At 41.1% G+C, this 22,346-nt stretch overlaps 1 protein-coding gene across 3 annotated transcripts in view; it reads right to left on the bottom strand.

Annotated features, from left to right (window-relative positions):
* The window catches only part of PUS7 (pseudouridine synthase 7), a 107,490-nt gene extending 90,773 nt beyond the window's left edge, over positions 1-16,717 (bottom strand). For 2 of the 3 annotated variants that reach the window (XM_081244904.1, XM_081244903.1), the window contains exons 1-3: positions 16,576-16,708; positions 2,004-2,168; positions 1,808-1,895 (exon numbers count right to left, since the gene is read on the bottom strand). In XM_081244904.1, coding sequence (XP_081101030.1) covers positions 1,808-1,895; positions 2,004-2,168; positions 16,576-16,684 — 362 coding nt within the window. In that variant the 5' untranslated portion in view covers positions 16,685-16,708. Of the gene's footprint in view, positions 1-1,807; positions 1,896-2,003; positions 2,169-16,575 lie in introns of all 3 variants that reach the window. The other variant, XM_081244902.1, reaches the window with a different exon arrangement.
* Positions 16,718-22,346: the final 5,629 nt, after the last annotated feature.

The following is a 22,346-nucleotide window of genomic DNA, read 5'->3' on the forward strand; positions in this document are numbered from 1 at the left end:
GAGGCCCACGTACTGCAAAAAAAAAAAAAAACTACAACGAGGTATCACCTCACACTGGTCAGAATGGCCATCATCAAAAAATCTACAAACAATAAATGCTGGAGAGGGTGTGCAGAAAAGGGAACCCTCTTGCACTGTTGGTGGGAATGTAAATTGGTACAGTCACTATGGAGAACAGTATGGAGGTTCCTTAAAAAACTAAAAACAGAACTACCATACGACCCAGCAAGCCCACTACTGGGCATATACACTGAGAAAACCATAATTCAAAAAGAGTAATGTACCACAATGTTCACTGCAGCTCTATTTACAATAGCCAGGAAGTGGAAGCAACCTAAGTGTCCATTGATAGATGAATGGATAAGGAAGATGTGGCACATATATACAATGGAATATTACTCAGCCATAAAAAGAAACAAAATTGAGTTATTTGTAGTCATGTGGATAGACCTAGAGTCTGTCATACAGAGTGAAGTAAGTCAGAAAGAGAAAAATACCGTATGCTAACACATATATATGGAATCTGAAAAAAAAAAAATGGTTCTGAAGAACCTAGGGACAGGACAGGAATAAAGACTCAGACGTAGAGAATGGACTTGAGGACACGGGGAGGGGGAAGGGTAAGCTGGGACAAAGTGAGAGAGTGGTATGGACATACATACACGATCAAATGTAAAATAGCTAGTGGGAAGCAGCTGCATAGCACAGGGAGATCAGCTCTGTGCTTTGTGACCACCTAGAGGGGTGGGATAGGGAGGGTGGGAGGGAGACGCAAGAGGGAGGAGATATGGGGATATATATATACACGTATAGCTGATTCACTCTGTTATACAGCAGAAACTAACACCATTGTAAACCAATTATACTCCAGTAAAGATGTTAAAAAATAAAATAAAATATGTTTATAATTGAAGTTCCTGTATCTAGTTTGGAAATTCACTATATTTCCCGTAAGAAAACATACTATGAGATAGTGACTGAAATAGGATTGCTCTCGTTTTCTACAAATGTCTTCCCATTCAGAATACTTCCTCGTTCCATCCCATGTGACAGTGGGCAACCCTTGCTTTGTGGACGAAACATTTCAGCTAGAGCATTGTGCTACCGTCATTCTCTGGGGTAGGGGATGTAATTAACCAGTTTTTGTTGAATATTTATGTAACTAATGATGAGATGAGAATCTTACTTTCCTTTGTCTTCTAACTTCTCCTTGGCCTTGCATTATGTTAAATAAAACTTTTAAACAAACTGAGCTAGATTAGCTAGAGGCTTCCAGAACTATCAAGTTTTATTCCCTCGGGTTTTTTTTTTTTTTTTCCTGACTTAGCATTTAGTTAGTGCTTTTCATGCTGTAATACCTCAAATCCGAAATTGTCAGGCTGGCATGCAGCCTGTACTATTGATAAACATTTACGAAATCATTTTTAGGAAGTATTTTGAGAGAAATTTTATTACTCTATATACAGAGATTTTCCAACTAGTATATTGAGCTTAAAGCTTTTCTGTTAGTTTTTCTAGCAGATCGGGGCTTCTCTACCTCATTCTTTGAGAATTGCTGGGGTTTCCCAGTGAGAAAAGAAGGAAGCTGCCTCTGGATCCTCCTAACCCCAGCATCCTCTCCCTCCCCTCCCCCCAGGCTTAGAGAGTACTGTCAGCCCTGCCTGTCTTCACTTTCTAGTCAGCTGAAAGTTTCAGGGGAATGAAATGTTTCTATCAGAAGGTAGGAACCTTTGTTTTAAAATGTATTAATTGTACTTCAAAATCATTCCATGTTATTTAAATATTAGTCATTTAAAAATAAACTTACACTTCACGCATGAATTTTTCACAAGTTATTCCATGTCCATCATCTTTTAAAACTTCATCTGCAGTACACAGACCCAGGGTTTTTAGGGCTATGAGTATAAGAAGAAAGGAAAATTTACAAAGTGAGAATTAGTTTCAGCTAGGGAAATTTACGGAATGACGACAAATTATTACTTCAATTTGTAGAAGATACTGACCTTCTTTATACTGTATAAATGATATTGATCCTTTATTCGAGGAGTCCAGCATCTGAAACATGGCCGCAACGTTAGAGTTATCCATAAAGAAAGGGAAAGCCACGCCTGATACTTTGGCAATTCTCAGCCGTTCCAATAAAGATATTAAAAACTCTCTTGGTTTTTCTGTAAAAGAATAGTTCCAATTCCTTCTGATATGAAATTAAAATATGTCACAAATGGAAATAGTCATGTAACAATTATTAAATACCTATATTTGAAGAACCGTACAAGGCACTGGGAATATAGGCCTTGCTTGCAGGAAAGGCAAGACAATAAACAATTAAATAATTACATACAAAAGTGCCCTACTCCGGATGACTGAATAAAAATGTCCAGAGACGGGATCTACGCATTTTTCAAAAAAGCTCCTCAGGTGACTCTTAATTTATAGACAGAGTTGAAAACCCTCAAAATGGAACAGCGTGATGCAGGAAAAAAGGCCAGCTAAAAGAAGGAAAAAATAGGTTTTAAAAAACAAACACTTAGATTAATATAGTCCTCCAACTAGGAAGCATAAATGTTCATTCCTAACATAAGGGCAGTATTTTGGATAAACAGGCTATCTTTCATCAAACAATGTGAGAAATGAAAAGTCAAGATCAATCCACTTTTCAGAAATAATGCAGGTTAGTTGTGATAATAAAAGAAGCCAAAAGAAGTAAAAATGGCATGGCTTAAATGAGGAATGTTCCATCTGCTCCATCACGGTACTTCAATCCTAGGATTTAGTAGGAGAGAGAGAGAGAGAGAGAGAGAGAGAGAGAGAGAGAGAGAGTGTGTGTGTGTGTGTGTGTGTGTGTGTGTTAAAAGTCTTTTAAAAACTCTGTCACTGAGAATTCCATACATATAATAAAAGTAGACAGAAAAGTATAATGAACTCATCACCAACTTCAACTGTTCAATTTTGTGGCTCGTCTTATTTCACCATGATCCCACCTAGGTCCCCTCTTCCTGTATTATTCTGAAGTAAATCACAGCAATCACATCTCATTACTGAATGTTTCAGTGTGCATCTCTAAAAGATAAGGACCCCCTTTTCTCTTTTTTGTTGAGCTATAACTGACATAAAATTGTGTAAGTTTAAGGTGTGCAGTATGTTGGTATGGTACCTTTATACTGCAGTACGATTGCCACTGCAGTGCTAGCTGATAGTTCCATCACATCACGTAATGATCATGGCTTTTTTGCAGTGGTAACAATTAAGATCTAGTCTCTTAGCAAGTTTGATGTTTACAATACAGCATTGCTCTCTGTAATCACTATGCTGTGCATTAGATCTCCAGGACTTAGTTATCTACTAGTTGCAAGTTTGTACCCTTAAACAACATCTCGCCTATCCCGCATCCCCCAGCCTCTGGTAACCAGCATTCTACTCTGTTTTTAGGAGTTTGGCTTTTTTAGATTCCACATGTAAGTGATATCACACAGTATCTGTCTTTCTCTCTTTGACTTATTTGACTTATCACAGTGTCCTCAAGGTCCACCCATGACAGCTGTTCTAACAGGTGTAACTTGATATCTCACTGTGGTTTTAATTTGCATTCCCAATGATTTGTGATATAGAGCATCTTTTCACGTACGTGTTGCCATTTGGATGTCTTCTTAGGAAAAATATCTATTTAGTTCCTCTGCTCATTTTTAATCAAATTGTTTTTTTGTCATTGAGTTATATGGGTTCTTCATTTATTTTGGATCCTAGCCCCTTATCATATATATGATTTGCAAATATTTTTTTCCCATTCCACAGACTGCCTTTTCATTTTGTTGACTGTTTCTTTTGCTGTGCAGAAGTTTTAAAGTTTAATTTGGTCTCACTTGTTGATATTTGCTTTTGTTGTTTGTGCTTTTGGGGTCATATCCAAAAAGCATTGACAAGACAAATGCCAAGGAGCTTCTTCCCTGTGTTTTCTTCTAGGAATTTCACAGTATCAGGTCTTATGTTTAAGTCTTTAATCCATTTCGAGTTAATTTTTGTGAATGGTGTTAGACAGGGGTCCAGTTTTCTTTTTCTGCATGAGGTTATTCAGTCTCCCCAACAACATTTGTTGAAGAGGGGACTCCTTTTTCTTTTTTATGTTACCACAATACTGTTATTGTGATACAATTTACACATCTAACAAAATTCTTAATGTTCTCAAATAGCCAGGCATCATTCAAATTTCCGGTTGTCTGACAAATGTCATAAATTGTAAACACTCTTGAAAAATCAGTAATCAAACAGAGTCCACACATTGTGATAGGTTATGTTTTTAAGTCTCTCTTAATCATATAGGTTTCTCCTCCGTGTATTTCACTCCTTGGAATTTATGTGTTGAAACTAGAAGTAGGCAGACTTTTAATCTAATATAGTGCTTTTTTTTTTTGCAACTTTTAATACATTATAGCAGCAAATAGGTTACTAAGGCAATCACATCATGTATGTAGTTTTCTGTCATTTCTTTCTGAACTATATAACAAACTTAGAAGGAGAAAAATGTCCAAATTTGATTTCAACTCACTACATTTCTTTTTAAGGCTAGAATACGTAAATAATGCTAATGGAACTTGGTATGTTACTTTGATGAAGATTTGTTGCTGTATATCCTTCAGACTGCATGAGGTGCTATAATGTCTATATTTGGAATTGATAATTTATATTCCACCCGCTTCTAAAAATGTTTTGAAAATGCTTACAACGTAAGTATATATAATAAAGATATAAATTTTTTAAAACATGAAGGGAAGAGCCAAATGGCACTAACCACTTAAGTTACACAAATGTCCGCTGACAATGACCATCAGTTCTTCAAGGGAGACATACTTCAAGTTCAAAGTTGTAATACTAATAGCTAGTATTTATTGAGCCCTTACTATGTGCCTGGTACTATGATAAACATTTTCTTTGGCTTACTTGATTTTCTCCTCACGACAGTCACTTGCTCAAGGCCACACAGCCAGTATGAACCCAGTCAGTGTGCTTCCACAGCTCCGAGATTCTACCACACTCAACTAACTCAGACCTGGGAAGCACCTGCGACACCCAAACCTAGTCAGTCATGACAATCTCTCCGGAGTCTTTCTCCTCAGTAGCTCTCAAAGTCATCTGATCCCCACCACTGCCACACAACTGCCTCCTTAAAAAAACTTCTGACTTCTTTAAAGTCATCCCCTAAAAATATATACTCCCTCCTTCCACAGCATAGAATTGCCACTGGGAAGGGCTGCCCGGCCAGGGGCTATATTTCCCAATATACCCTAGAAAAGCCCAGATTTTCCTACCAAATGACTTCAGATTATGTCAAATTTGGCTGTTAAATGAGTTATGAAAATCTGTTGGGTTTCAGAGCTTCTAGAATTTAGGGATCAAGGATGTGGGACTGTGGACGTGTTCTTACAACAGTAATAGCCCAACCACGCTGTGAAGTCTTATTTTCCATTACTCCCTTACAATTCCAAGGTTTTCAGACTGAGATACATATCATAATGCCAGAAGCTTTGCAAAGACCCAAGATAAAGATGGTGTTTCTTCTTGAGCATCAATCATACAGTAGTGAGTAATATGGAACATATTAGAAGTGGATATACAGGGACTTCCCTGGTGGTGCAGTGGTTAAGAATCCACCTGCCAATGCAGGGGACATGGGTTTAAGCCCTGGTCCAGGAAGATCCCACATGCCATGAGCAACTAAGCCTGTGAGCCACAACTACTGAGCCTGCGCTCTAGAGCCCATGCTCTAGAGCCCACGAGCCACAACTACTGAGCTCGCGCGCCACAGCTACTGAAACCCACATGCCTAGAGCCTGTGCTCCGCAACAAGAGAAGCCACTGCAATGAGAAGCCCGTGCACCGCAACCAACAGTAGCCCCTGCTCACCACAACTAGAGAAAGCCAGTGTGCAGCAACGAAGACCCAACACAGCCAAACAAAAACAGAAACAAAAAAACCTTTTTTTTTTTTTTTGCGGTACGCGGGCCTCTCACTGCTGCGGCCTCTCCCGTTGCGGAGCACAGGCTCCGGACGCGCAGGCTCAGCGGCCATGGCTCACGGGCCCAGCCGCTCTGCAGCATGTGGGATCTTCCCGGACCGGGGCACGAACCCATGTCCCCTGCATCGGCAGCCAGACTCTCAACCACTACGCCACCAGGGAAGCCCCAAAAAAACCTTTTAAAAAATAAGTAGATAAATAAAAGAAAAGTTACTTAAAAAAAAAATGGATATATGGTAGTTCCCCCTTATCCATGGAGAATACATTCCAATACCCTCTGTAATGCCTGAAACCACATGATAAAGTTTAATTTATAAATTAGGCATAGTAAGAAATTAACAACTAATAATAAAATCAATTATAATGATCTACCATAATAAAAGTTATATGAATGTGGTCTCTCTCAAAATACCTTACTGTACAAATTTAATGCCTTTTCCATCTTAACTAAGCACTTAAGCACTGTGGCTGTAACCTTTTCAGTCTGAACCGCAACAGCAAAACTCAAATGAATTTCTTTTCCTTTTTCACAATTTCACAATTTCACAGGCTCTGGAGCCTGCGTGCCACAACTAGAGAGAAAAAACCCACATGCCACAACTAGAGAGAAGCCCATGTGCCACAATGAAGATCCCACGTGCCACAACTAAGACCCGTCGCAGCCAAAAATAAATAAATAAATAATAAATAAAATCTTAAAAAAAAAGAAATGGTGAACAAAGGTTTTTCTTTACCTTTGATGTAATCCGCCTAGGAAACAAAAATGTACGTCTTGGGCTTTCCTGGTGGCGCAGTTTTAAATAATCTGCCTGGCAATGCAAGGGACATGGGTTGGAGCCCTGGTCTGTGAAGATCCCATGTGCCTCGGATCAACTAAGCCCGTGCACCACAACTACTGAGCCTGGCTCTAGAGCACACGAGCCACAACTACTGAGCCCGTGTGCCACAACTACTGAAGCCCGCAGGCCTAGAGCCTGCGCTCCGCAACAAGAGAAGCCACTGCAATGAGAAGCCCATGCAAGACAACGAAGAGTAGCCTCCGCTCGCCGCAACTAGAGAAAGCCTGTAAGCAGCAATGAAGACCCAACACAGCCAAAAATTTAAAATAGATGTACGTCTTATGAAAATAATTTACTGTGCTTCACATTGTCATTATCAGGTCTTTGACTGTAGAAAAAAAAATCCGACTCTTATAGAATTAAAAGAGCTAATTTTTGTTTGGTTGGTTTTTTAAAACTATATAACTTTCTGTATTTGCCTTTGAAATCTTTTGTCACTTTGGTTGAATGGATAACTAAGTATTGTTTCACAGTGACCTGTGATTCTATTTGATCACATATTTTCAATGTTTTGACATTTTAAAAAAACTTCCCAAATCAAATTCTGAATGAAGCTAAAAGAGAAATATTACTTAGGCTTATTTGATATATTAGACTGCATGGGAAACATCGTCAAATAAAAAGCAATATTTAACCTTCTTAGGTCATATTTATAAGGGATATATATCATTAAAATAAGTAATTCAGAAATTATATGAAATTCTTAAAAATCTATATCCTGGCATAATGTTATCAGTCATAATTCCAGGTATTATCTTAAAACATTATATATCATAAAAGTAACCAAATTTCCTTGTCAATTGCATCATTTTTGGTGTGTGTATGTGAACACTTACCAGGTCTTTAACCATGACTATTTTTAGGTCTTTTGCCACTCACAGTTATTGTTTTACTGTGATGCTTTTGCAAAAATGCTCCTAAAAAGTGCTTCATCTTCAAGAAGATTCATGGAAAAGACTCTGAAAAGTAAAGGTTTCTGATAATTATAAAATCATATTATTGAACTGGGTAAGAATTTCTAGAACTCTAGTGGAAAACTGATTCATAAAGCTGCCTACCAAGATCAAGCAAAATACGAATTAATTATGTAAGACTGAATGAACTGATTTTAATTTTTATGATTTAATTTAAAACATTGCTGGTTCTTTAATGTTTTGTTTTCCAGATTTAAAGAGGCCTCTTTTCTCCTCTCTTTTAAGCTGTCTATAACTTATTGCAATTTGGTGAAGTATGTATTTGCAACAAAGGTTGAAACATTTATCTTTTTCTCCCTACCTGATTCCTCCAGAATTTTGAAACTCTTACTAAATATTCTTATTTTTCATGACAATATATATATTTGCACAATGGAAACAATGGACAAGTCCTTGGCTTGGCTTCTTAGCCTAAAGAGACTTTAAAGGTCTAATCTGAGATTCCTTATGAAAAGCTCCAGCAAAGCAGATTTAAAAGAGTCCATACAAGCCTCTTAGATAACCTCATCTACCAGAGGGCAGACAGCAGAAGTAAGAAGAACGACAATCCTGCAGCCTGTGGAACAAAAACCACATTCAAAGAAAGACAGACAAGATGAAAAGGCAGAGGGCTATGTACCAGATGAAGGAACAAGATAAAACCCCAGAAAAACAACTAAATGAAGTGGAGATAGGCAACCTTCCAGAGAAAGAATTCAGAATAATGATAGTGAAGATGATCCAGGACCTCGGGGGGGAAAAAATGGAGGCAAAGATCGAGAAGATGCAAGAAATGTTTAACAAAGACCTAGAAGAATTAAAGAACAAACAAAGAGAGATGAACAATACAATAACTGAAATGAAAACTACAGTAGAAATAATCAATAGCAGAATAACTGAGGCAGAAGAACAGATAAGTGACCTGGAAGACAGAATGGTGGAATTCACTGCTGCGGAACAGAACAGAATAAAGAAAAAAGAATGAAAAGAAATGAAGACAGCCTAAGAGACTTCTGGGACAATATTAAACGTAACAACATTCACATTATAGGGGTCCCAGAAGGAGAAAAGAGAGAGAAAGGACCTGAGAAAATATCTGAAGAGATTAGAGTCAAAAACTTCCCTAACATTGGAAAGGAAATAGCCACCCAAGTCCAGGAAGCACAGAGAGTCCCACACAGGATAAACCCAAGGAGAAACACACCAAGACACACAGTAATCAAATTGGCAAAAATTAAAGACAAAGAAAAATTACTGAAAGCAGCAAGGGAAAAATGACAAATAACATACAAGGGAACTCCCATACAGTTAACAGCTGATTTCTCAGCAGAAACTCTACAAGCCAGAAGGGAGTGGCATGACATACTTACAGTGATGAAAGGGAAGAACCTACAACCAAGATTACTCTACCCAGCAAGGATCTCATTCAGATTCGATGGAGAAGTCAAAAAACTTTACAGACAAGCAAAAGCTAAGAGAATTCAGCACCACCAAACCAGCTCTACAACAAATGCTAAAGGAACTTCTCTAAGTGGGAAACACAAGAGAAGAAAAGGACCTACAAAAACAAACCCAAAACAATTAAGAAAATGGCCATAGGAACATACATATCGATAATTACCTTAAATGTGAATGGATTAAGTGCTCTGACCAAAAGACACAGGCTCGCTGAATGGATACAAAAACAAGACCCATATATACGCTGTCTACAAGAGACCCCCTTCAGACCTAGGTACACATACAGACTGAAAGTGAGGGGATGGAAAATGATATTCCGTGCAAATGGAAATCAAGAGAAATCTGGAGTAGCAATACTCATATCAGATTAAATAGACTTTAAAATAAAGAATGTTGAGACTTTAAAATAAAGAACATTACAAGAGACAAGGAAGGACACAACATAATGATCCAGGGATCAATCCAAGAAGAAGATATCACAATTATAAATATATATGCATCCAACATAGGAGCACCTCAATACATAAGGCAACTGCTAACAGCTGTAAAAGAGGAAATCAACAGTAACACAGTAATAGTGGGGGACTTGAACACCTCACTTACACCAATGGACAGATCATCCAAAATGAAAATAAATAAGGAAACAGAAGCTTTAAATGACACAGTAGACCAGATAGATTTAATTGATATTTATAGGACATTCCATCCCAAAACAGCAGATTACACTTTCTTCTCAGGTGCACATGGAACATTCTCCAGGATAGATCACATCTTGGGTCACAAATCAAGCCTCAGGAAATTTAAGAAAATTGAAATCATATCAAGCATCTCTTCTGACCACAACGCTATGAGATTAGAAATGAATAACAGGGAAAAAAATGTAAAAACCACAAACACATGGAGGCTAAACAATACGTTACTAAATAACCAAGAGACCACTGAAGAAATCAAAGAGGAAACCAAAAAATACCTGAGAAAAATGACAATGAAAACACGATGATCCAAAACGTATGGGATGCAGCAAAAGCAGTTCTAAGAGGGAAGTTTATAGCTATACAAGCCTACCTCAAGAAACAAGAAAAATCTCAAGTAAACAATCTAACTCAAATCAATAAAATTAGAAATGAAAAAGGAGAAGTTACAACAGACACCACAGAAATACAAAGCATCCTAAGAGACTACTACAAGCAACTCGATGCCAATAAAATGGACAACTTGGAGGAAATGGACAAATTCTTAGAAAGGTATAACCTTCCTAGACTGAACCAGGAAGAAATAGAAAATATGAACAGACCAATCACAAGTAATGAAATTGAAACTGTGATTAAAAATCTTCCAACAAACAACAGTCCAGGACCAGATGGCTTCACAGGGGAATTCTATCAAACATTTAGAGAAGAGCTAACACCCATCCTTCTCAAACTCTTCCAAAAAATTGCAGAGGAAGGAACACTCCCAAACTCATTCTATGAGGCCACCATCACCCTGATACCAAAACCAGACAAAGATACTAGAAAAAAAGAAAATTACAGACCAATATCACTGATGAATATAGATGCAAATATCCTCAACAAAATACTAGCAAACAGAATCCAACAACACATTAAAAGGATCATACACCATGATCAAGTGGGATTTATCCCAGGAATGCAAGGATTCTTCAATATATGCAAATCAATCAATGTGATATACCATATTAACAAATTGAAGAATAAAAACCATATGATCATCTCAATAGATGCAGAAAAAGCTTTTGACAAAATTCAACACCAATTTATGAGGAAAACTCTCCAGAAAGTGGGCATAGAGGGAACCTACCTCAACATAAAAAAGACCGTATACGACAAACCCACAGCAAACATTATTCTCAACGGTGAAAAACTGAAAGCATTTCCTCCAAGATCAGGAACACGACAAGAATGTCCACTCTCACCACTATTATTCAACATAGTTTTGGAAGTCCTAGCCACGGCAATCAGAGAAGAAAAAGATATAAAAGGAATACAAATTGGAAAAGAAGAAGTAAAACTGTCACTGTTTGCAGATGACATGATACTATACATAGAGTATCCTAAAGATGCCACCAGGAAACAACTAGAGCTAATCAATGAATATGGTAATGTTGCAGGATACAAAATTAATGCACAGAATTCTCTTGCATTCCTATACACTAATGATGAAAAATCTGAAAGAGAAATTAAGGAAACACTCCCATTTACCACTGCAACAAAAAGAATAAAATACCTAGGAATAAACCTACCTAGGGAGACAAAAGACCTGTATGCAGAAAACTATGAGACACTGATGAAAGAAATTAAAGACGATACCAACAGATGGAGAGATATACCATGTTCTTGGATTGGAAGAATCATCATTGTGAAAATGACTCTAGTACCCAAAGCAATCTACAGATTCAATGAAATCCCTATCAAATTACCAATGGCATTTTTTTACAGAACTAGAGCAAAAAATCTTAAAATTTGTATGGAGACACAAGAGACCCCGAATAGCCAAAGTAGTCTTGAGGGAAAAAAATGGAGCTGGAGGAATCAAGACTCCTTGACTTCAGACTATACTACGAAGCTACAGTAATCAAGACAATATGGTACTGGCACAAAAACAGAAATGTAGATCAGTGGAACAAGATAGAAAGCCCAGAGATAAACCCACGCACCTATGGTCAACTAACCTTTGACAAAGGAGGCAAGGATATACAATGGAGAAACGACAGTCTCTTCAATAAGTGGTGCTGGGAAAACTGGACAGCTACATGTAAAAGAATGAAATTAGAACATTCCCTAACACCATACACAAAAATAAACTCAAAATGGATTCGAGACCTAAATGTAAGACCGGACACTATAAGACTCTTAGAGGAAAACATAGGAAGAACACTCTTTGACATAAATCACAGCAAAATCTTTTTTTTTTTTTTTTTGGTGGTGGTATGCAGGCCTCTCACTGTTGTGGCCTCTCCCGTTGCGGAGCACAGGCTCCGGACGCGCAGGCTCAGCGGCCTTGGCTCAAGGGCCCAGCCGCTCCATGGCACGTGGGATCCTCCCGGACCGGGGCGCGAACCTGTGTCCCCTGCATCGGCAGGCGGACTCTCAACCACTGCGCCACCAGGGAAGCCCACAAAATCTTTTTTGATCCACCTCCTAGCGTAATGGAAATAAAAACAAAAATAAACAAATGGGACCTAATGAACCTTAAAAGCTTTTGCACAGCAAAGGAAACTCTAAACAGGACAAAAAGACAACCCTAAGAATGGGAGAAAATATTTGCAAATGAGTCAATGTACAAAGGATTAATCTCCAAACTATATAAACAGATCATGCAGCTCAATATTAAAAAAACAAACAACCCAATCCAAAAATGGGCAGAAGACCTAAACAGACATTTCTCCAAAGAAGATATACAAATGGCCAAGAAGCACATGAAAAGCTGCTCAACATCACTAATTATTAGAGAAATGTAAATCAAAAGTACAAGGAGGTATCACCTCACACCAATTAAAATGGGCATCATCAGAAAATCTACAAACAACAAATGCTGGAGAGAGTGTGGAGAAAAGGGAACCCTCTTGCACTGTTGGTGGGAATGTTAATTGATACAGCCACTATGGAGAACAGTATGGAGGTTCCTTAAAAAAATAAAAATAGAATTACCATATGATCCAGCAATCCCACTACTGGGCATATACCCAGAGAAAACCATAATTCAAAAAGACACATGCACCCCAGTGTTCACTGCAGCACTATTTACAATAGCCAGGTCATGGAAGCAACCTAAACGCCCATCGACAGACGAATGGGTAAAGAAGATGTGGTACGTATATACAATGGAATATTCCTCAGCCATAAAAAGGAATGAAACTGGGTCATTTGTTGAGACGTGGATGGACCTAGAGACTGTCATACAGAGTGAAGTAAGTCAGAAAGAGAAAAAAATATCGTATATTAACGCATATATGTGGAACCTAGAAAAATGGTACAGATGAACCAGTTTGCAGGGCAGAAATTGAGACACAGAGGTAGAGAACAAACGTATGGACACCAAGCGGGGAAAGCAGCGGGGTGGTGGTGGTGGTGGTGTGATGAATTGGGTGATTGGGATTGACATGTATACACTGATGTGTATAAAATTGATGACTAATAAGAACCTGTTGTATAAAAAAATAAAATTCAAAAACAAACTAAACTCATGTATTTCCTGGTTCAATCTGAAATAAAAATGTGTGGTTCAAGCATTTGAAATAGAAAAAAAAAAGAGTCGATACAATCACTGTTCTTAATGCAGTTACGCAAATAATCAGATCAAGTTTATTGAAACTAGACTTAATTTGCAAACAAATTTCTCTTACTGGTTATCGTTTATAACACTCGGGATGATTATAGAAAGAAAAATTATGTTTTAGTAATACACGTTTGTAGATATCAGATTTTAGTATTGTTAACCCTCTTTGAAGTTTTGTTTTCTATCTGTAAACTGGACTGGATCCTGAATTCTTCTAGTTTCTTCCAGTATTTGACTAGAACTCTCCAAACTAATATTTCCAATTTTCTCCCACTCTTTTGACTCCAAATCACAATGAAACTCAAGTGCCCTTTTCCCAAAGCCATACAAGTTAAAGCTGGACAACTTGACATAAACCTCAGAGAAATCACAACAGCTCATGAGCGGGCAATCTGCATGCTTGTTTTTACATGGCCACTCAGAAGCTCGCCAGGCACATTCAAACTGCAAGGAAAATCCATTAGACTGTCACTGCCATCCTCATTCCACCATCTGGAGATGCTTCAAACTCAAATCTACAAATTTTCTCGAATGGCTGCTCTCCAAAGTCAGAAACTGAATTTATAATTTGCTCAAACTATTAGCCTTTGTTTTTGTTTTGTTTCCCTAGAAATGCCTCTTGTTAAATTACCTGATTGCTCACAGCACACAGACACCTCATTTAGGTGGAAGTTCACCTAAATGGAAGCAGCACGGTCTCCTAAAATACAACATCCTCCCTTCCTTCTGTCTTGAGGAATCATGAGGATACACGATTGCTAACACACCAGGTTGTGCCTATGTAAATAACCTTTAAAAACTGAAACCTAATGGCACATTAATCCAAAAAAATTGTCGGTTCACTTAGAAAGGTAAAACTTAAAAACTGCTGGTTATAACCCATTTGAGTTATTTAACTGGTTAAATCTTGGGTCCTGGGAATCTCTGCTCTGGACAATTTTTCAATCCTTGGTTATTATTTTCCTTATAGTTATCATATTAACCTTTCTAGTGTGTTGTATACTCTCGAGGGTTTTAAATGCCTGTCTCCAGCCACTCGCATGCCAAATGGCATCCGTCAGGATCACACAACTGGACAAAATCAACAATAACCATATAAAGAATTAAGATAGTGACTACACGGCTCTCCTGCCTAAGGACTCAACCAATGCAAACAGTGTATATGCGATTCTTCAGCCTGACTACATCAACAGTGGTAGCCGGGAATAATGCTATACTGGTTGCTCATACTCTCCACCCACGGAGAGAAAGACCAAAAGCAGGAGGGGGTAGGGGGGATTGTTAAAATCAAGACCAAATGGAAACCAGCCTTGAAAAATTCCCTGGGCAGACAAAACCAGTTAAGTTACACAAGCAAAGCTTAGTTTAGCTTATTTTGCAAGACTCACTTGACCTGGGTCATTTCTTGCTTCTGCCTCTGTAAATAAGCAAAATTTAAACCGTTTCCCAAGGTTGATATGAAGTAACCAATTCCCTATCATTTAAGATGATGATAATATTATAACCAACTACTGTGAAGAATAAACAGTCACTATCTTCTCGCCATATAAGCTGCTTCATAACAATATACCCCTGAGCCTCATTCCTTGTTTTGGTTTGAGTGCTCCTGGTTTTCAAACTCTCTTTTTGGTGTGTGCAAAATAAACTTTACTGATTACTACTTTGGTGATTCACTGGTTTTACCTCTGCTATTTCTGAAGTTTTGACACACACACATATACATATATGTCTGCATCTAACAGCAAAAGACTATTTTCACCACCACAGTACCAGAGACCAGCAAGAGATGGTAATTAGTCACTTTTTCAAAAAGTAGTTTTGTTTTTTTTTTCGGTACGTGGCCTCTCACTGTTGTGGCCTCTCCCGTTGTGGAGCACAGGCTCCGGACGCGCAGGCTCAGCGGCAATGGCTCACGGGCCCAGCCGCTCCGCGGCATGTGGGATCTTCCCAGACCGGGGCACGAACCCATGTCCCCTGCATCGGCAGGCGGACTCTCAACCACTGCACCACCAGGGAAGCCCTCAAAAAGTAGGTTTTTAAAAATTAGTTTGACAGCAACTTTTTCCCAGTGCAGTAAAAAAGTGCATTCCTTTGTACTTTGTTTTTTTGATTTTCTATTTATTTTTAATTGTTGCAGAGTTTTGCTGGTTTATCATTTTAAAACAACTAGAGAGAACTTGATCGCCTTATACAGGATCATATTAGTTGGGTGGCTTTTGGCAAAACTGGAATATTTGGTTTTCATATTTCCTTACCCAGAGGCAAATGGACAATTTGGGCATTTTGGACACTCCATATGAGACTAGTAAATTACAATTCTGCACCCTGGGGAGAAGCACATCGAGTCACTTTCCCCTTAACATAACTTTTACATTTACAGACCACACAAAAATTATGAAACGATCCAAACTTTGCAAGGGAATCAGACATAGAAAACATGTCAGGAAAATCTATCTCCTCAAGAATATCCTTCCTTTTACCCTATCAGTTGTTTTTACCAGCTTACAAACTCTTTGAGGGCAGGGATAACACTGGAAACATCTGTTGCTTACCAGGCATAAGGATGATTTATACATTATTTATTTTATCTTCCCCACGTTGCCATGAGATCGGTATTATTATAATCCCCATTTTCCAGAAGAGGAGACCGAAGTTCAGACTCTTGCCCACTATCACAAAGTAGTAAGGGGTGGAGCCCGGAGCCAGGTTGCCGGACCCCGGAGCCTCTCTCCCACCGGCGAGAGCCCTCCACCGGCGAGAGTCCCGCCACACTCAGCTAGTGGCAGGCACAAAGAGGCCGTTCACTAAGTCTTGCTTAATTTGAAGGCCACAGCGTTAACTAGCAGCAGAAGGGCTCGAGTAGCCGAGAGGCAGGAGAGTGTACGCGGAGGGGCTGGGAGTGGTAGCCGGGAAGGAAGCTGGCCCCCCGGGACGCGGGCGGGGAGGGATGGCTACACCGGGAATTTCTGGGGACCGCTCGGTGTGGGACAGAAAGCCGAGTGGTAGGCAAGACACTTACCAGGACGGGAAAAGAGGAGGGCGCTGGTGAGATAGGTCAGCAACTCCATAATCCGATGTTTTTCCAAATAATTCCTGGCTTCGAGCTCCCTGCTGCTGTTGGCCTCCATCGCTCCGAATTGGGACGTTGCTAGGCGACCAGGCAGCGTCACGGCCGTTCGGCTCCGCCCCTTCCGCCCGACGCGGTTACGTGATGCGCGTCCCACAGGCTGAGACCTGGGCGCCAAATCCTGCACCTCCTCGCGAAGGAGGCAGTCTGGGAGATGTGGGGTGGGGCCTACGCGGAGGCAGGAGGGAAACCCGTGCAGAGCTCCTTGCGGGCGGAGGGCGCCGTCCGCTGTCTGGGCTGAGTTTCGGGCCTGATGGTCTTTTCCTGTTTCTGTCTCTAGCACCTAGCTCAGTACTTGCTGACCCAAGGTCTCATGTGGTAATAACACATGAGGATAGACTAATAACAGAAGGAACTTGTGTAATAACGGGGGTGTCCAGTGGAGAGTCCTAAGCAGCATCTTTGGTGTGAGCAGCCTGAAGCACGGCGCTGGCAGCGGGGCAGGAAGGGAGACCGTTTTCTCTACCAGACTGGGGGGTCGTGAAGTGCGTGGATCCTGAGCTCCGACATGTGTTTGCTGCTTAACTAGACCGTGTGGAGCTGGTCTTAATGAGACAAAGACCACCTGACTAGTTTTGAGGGAGAGCCACTGAATAAGGTGGGACGCAGGTGGCCAGGAGGGCCTCTACTCAGCCATCGAAGTACCTGAGAAACTAAACTCTAGGCTGGGACTTCTGTCCTTGAGGGCCAGGCTCTGAGGTCTGTGCCCTTACTCCCCACCAGAGAGTTATCCCAGAACAGCCACTTCAAGAAGAGGAAAGACAAATAGCCAATAAACATATGAAAATATTCTCAGTCTCTCCGGCAATCCTGTAGACAAAACTACAAGAAAATGCCATTTTACATCTACCAGACTGGTAAAAATTAGGAAGTTGAACAAATTAAACTGCTGGCAAGGATATAGGGCATCAAAGCAGCCAATGATGATGGGAGCTTTCCAAAGGAGAACATCCACCTTGGAAAACAATTTGGAGTTATCTTGGTAGCATAAACATGTTTCTACACCATGACTCAGAAATTCCACGCCTAGAGTAACTCTTGTACACCTGTACCAGGAGATACGCACAAGAATGTTCAGAGCAGCAGTGTGCATGACAGAAAACACAGCAGCCCAAAGGTCATCAAAACTAGAATGGAGGGCTTCCCTGGTGGCGCAGTGGTTGAGAGTCCGCCTGCCGATGCAGGGGACACGGGGGGTTCGTTCCCCGATCCAGGAAGATCCCACATGCCGCGGAGCGGCTGGGCCCGTGAGCCATGGCCGCTGAGCCTGTGCGTCCGGAGCCTGTGCTCCGCACCGGGAGAGGCCACAATAGTGAGAGGCCCGTGTACCACAAAAAAACAAAACAAAACAAAACAAAACTAGAATGGATTTTTAAAAAAACTGTGATATATTCATAATGCAATATAAATATATAAATATAAAGCTTTGCAACCATGGATTGTAGCTACTTGCAACAATATGGGTGACTCTTAAAAACATAATATTGTCTCAAGAATATATACTGTATGAATCAATTTATATAAAGTTAAAAAACATACAGAATGAAGCAATGTATTGTTTACAGATTCAAGCCTGTGTAGGAGATCTACTAAGAAATGCAAGGGAATGATACAAAATTCAGCACAGTATTTGCCTTGGAGGTGAGAGGAAAGGGAATGGGTTTGTGGAAGAATATCCTGGGGACACCAGGGGTAAAGGTAATAAGATTTTCTTTACCTGAGTCGTGGGTACACAGGTGCTCATTGGATTATGATTTCTTTTTAATTGATTTATTTATTTTTGGCTGTGTTGGGTCTTTGTTGCTGCTCGTGGGCTTTCTCTAGTTGCGGTGAGCCGGGGCTTCTCTTCGTTGTGGCGCGCGGGCTTATTGCAGTGGCTTCTCTTGTTGCGGAGCACAGGCTCTAGGCATGCAGGCTTCAGTAGTTGTGGCATGCGGGCTCAGTAGTTGTGGCCCACGAGCTTAGTTGCTCCGCGCCATGTGGGATCTTCCCGGACCAGGGCTCAAACCCATGTCCCCTGCATTAGCAGGCGATTCTTAACCACTGTGCCACCAGGGAAGCCCTGGATTATGATTCTTTATACCTTATGTGTACTTAATACATTAAAAAAATCTACTCAGGACTGCATGTTGGTGCCCTGGACACAGAGTTTCTTCTCTGCGCATGAAGCTCAAGACATTTGATCTCCTTGAGAACTTCATTTACTTACTCTCCAGGAGTTACTCAGTCTCTGAATAAAAGAGCTCTGCTCTTTGAACCTCAAATGACACTAGAACTTCAAGTGACACCTGGCCTGCTGACATCTTCCCAAGTTGCTGACTGTTTTCTGTTTCAACAAGCATTTGTTGCATTTGTCTGCTCAGAGCTCCCTCAACATACCTCAGGCAGCTCTGGCCCGGAATCTCCAGTTCCCCTGGACTCGTGCTGAAGAGAAGTGTCCAGATGCCCCCTAGTGGAGTCAGCTATTCTCTGTCAATGCCACCTCTTAATAAGCCAACTTGGCCTTCATTCCTCATCATCACTGACGTCATCATCCTCACTGCTTCGACTCTGTCCTCCATCTCCTTATTACTACTAATCCTTTCAGTGGTTTGGGGCAGTAACTGCAGGTGGCAGGCATCACTGCGGGGGTTTTCAATCAGGATTGCACATTTGAACCACCTTTGAAAGTTCTGACGGTACCTTAAAACGTACTGAGGCCTGGGCTCCAGTCCAGGTCCAGGAGACTGAATCTTTTGGGATGGGGCCTTGAATATGGGTAGTTTTGTTGTGTGGATTTGAACAGCTTTATTGAGGTATAATTAACATAATAAACTGCACATATTTAAGGCATACTCTTGGACAAGTTTTTTTTGTTTGTTTTTTTGTTTTTTGGCTGTGTTGGGTCTTCGTTGCTGAGGGCGGTCTTTCTCTAGTTGCGGTGAGCTGGGGCTACTCTTCATTGCAGTGGGCGGGCTTCTCACTGCAGTGGCCTCTCGTTGTGGAGCACGGGCTCTAGGCGCGTGGGCTTCAGTGGTTGTGGCTCGTGGGCTCTAGGGTGCAGGCTCAGTAGTTGTGGCACATGGGCTTAGTTGCTCCGCGGCATGTGGGATCTTCCCGGACCAGGGCTCGAACCCCTGTCCCCTGCATTGGCAGACAGATTCTTAACCACTGCGCCACCAGGGAAGCCCTTGGATAAGCTTTGAAGTATGTACATATACGTGAAATCATTGTCATCAAGATAAAGAATATATCTATCATCCCCCAAGTTTTCCTTGTGTCCCTTTCTAGTTCCTTCCTCTCACCCCTTCTTAACTCTGCCCCACCCCCATTGCCAGGCATCACAGACCTGCAATCTGTAACTGTAGATTACATTTTCTAGAATTTTATATAAATAGAACCATACAGTATATATATATATATATATATATATATATATATAATTATTTTTTGGTCTGGTGTTTTTCACTCAGCATAATTATTTTGGGGGATTCGCCTATGTTGTTGCATGTATCAATATTTCATTCCTTTTTATTGCTGAGTAAGATTCCACAGTATGCATATATCACAATTTGTTTATCTGTTCACCCGTGGATGGACATTTGGGTTGCTTTCAGTTTAGAGCTATTACAAATAAAGCTGCTATGACTATTCATGTACAGATCTTTGTGTGCACAGAGGATTTCATTTCTCTTAGGTTAAATGTCTCAAGGAGTGGGATGACTGGTTCACAGGGGAGGTGTATGTTTAACTTTTTAAGAAACTGCCAAACTGTTTTCCCAAAGCAGCTGTACCATTTTATATTCTCAAATTACTAGTAATTAAAGGCTCCCCAGGAGATCCTAGTGGACAGCTGGGACTGAGACCCTGTGTTACAGCAGCCCATGAGGGCTGAGCTAAAAGATCTGGGAAATGTTGATCAGGAATCCCAGGAGCCTCGGAGCTCCCAGCTCGTGCTTAGTATAATCCCACAGCTCATATCGACCCAGGACACACACTGGAAACTCCCAGGGAGCCATTAAAAAATACAGTGTCTGGCCCTTCACCCCCCAGAGAGTCTGATATAATTGCCTTGGGGGCCAGGGTGCAAGGGTGGGGGGCTGCCTCAGGCATCACAGCTTTTTACCAGCTTCCTGAGTGGTTCTCGAGCACAGAGTGACCAACTGTCCTGGTTTGCCCAGGACTATGAGGGGTCCATTACCATGAAGCTTTCAACCATAAAACTGGGAACGTCCCAGGTCATCTTAATACATGGTCACTCCACTTGTGGACCACTAGCATAAAGGGCTCAGGCTTTGGTGTTGGATAGACTTGTCAATCTGCCTGTCAACTTGGGAGTTATAGCTCAGGGTTAGTGTGTGTGTTTGGGGGAGGCCATGGATAAAAGGGAAAGTGGGGGACATGAGTAGCCAGGACAGAATGTGGGCTAACTCCCTCTCTCCATTTTCTCTGTCAAGCAGGGACAAGTTAGAGATGCCTCAACTAGGAGTTTTGGTTGCTGTTAAAGGGGAGAAATATATGAAGCCCACCTTTTCTGAGCAGTTGTATGGTGAGGCAGTGTCCTGTAGAGGCCTCTGGAGCCAGACTGCCTCATTGTAACACTGTTTTACCACTGACTATTAATAACTATGTGATATTGGGCCAAACACCTAAATTCTCTGCCTCAGTATCCTCAAGGACAGGATGGGGACAGGGTATCTACCTCATAGAGGACGTCTTCAGGACTGAGTTAATGTATGTAAAGCTCTTTTAAAAAAATGGTGCCAGGGGCTTCCCTGGTGGCGCAGTGTCTGAGAGTCTGCCTGCCGATGCAGGGGACACGGGTTCGTGCCCTGGTCCGGGAAGATCCCACATGCCGCAGAGCGGCTGGGCCTGTGAGCCATGGCCGCTGAGCCTGCGCGTCCGGAGCCTGTGCTCCGCAACGAGAGAGGCCGCAGCAGTGAGAGGCCCGCGTACCGCAAAAAAAAAAAAAAAAAAAAAAAAAAAAAAAAAAAAAAATGGTGCCAGGCATGTACTAAGAACTATGTAAGTGTTCACTGTTATTATCTTAATAGCCTTGTTAAAATGAGAAGGGGGAAATCGTGACTAAATATATCCTACAGCCTACGTCCATAGGCTGTCCTATACGGTTTCCTATTGAAAGATTTTTTTGGTTAATCTTTCAGATTTTGTGTTGCAGCTTTAAAGAACTATAGGTTCTTGGTTCTGCATGTCAATACGGGAGGAGCTAAAGGTATATATATTATGCGCTTAACGTTCTTATGCAAATCATAAGGGAGACATAGTTTGGAACCTGATCATTTCATTTTCACCAAGTTACTTTATTGGTGAGCTGCATTTTTGGAGTTAAAATAAAAAAAACAAGGGCTTCCCTGGTGGCGCAGTGGTTGGGAGTCCGCCTGCCGATGCAGGGGACACGGGTTCATGCCCTGGTCCGGGAAGATCCCACGTGCCGCGGAGCGGCTGGGCCCGTGAGCCATGGCCGCGGAGCCTGTGCGTCCGGAGCCTGTGCTCCGCAACGGGAGAGGCCACAGCAGTGAGAGGCCCGCGTACCGCAAAAAAAAAGCCCACCAGAACACAGTCTAGTAGTAACATTGTATTAGTCTTTGTGTCAAGTGGAACTAACACGGACTCCTGTTTTAGCTTTGCAACTGTGATTTAACAGGTACACAGGGCTCTGTGGA

The sequence above is a fragment of the Mesoplodon bidens genome, assembly GCF_964165515.1.
Source record: "Mesoplodon bidens genome assembly, chromosome: 9".
NCBI lineage: Eukaryota > Metazoa > Chordata > Mammalia > Artiodactyla > Ziphiidae > Mesoplodon > Mesoplodon bidens.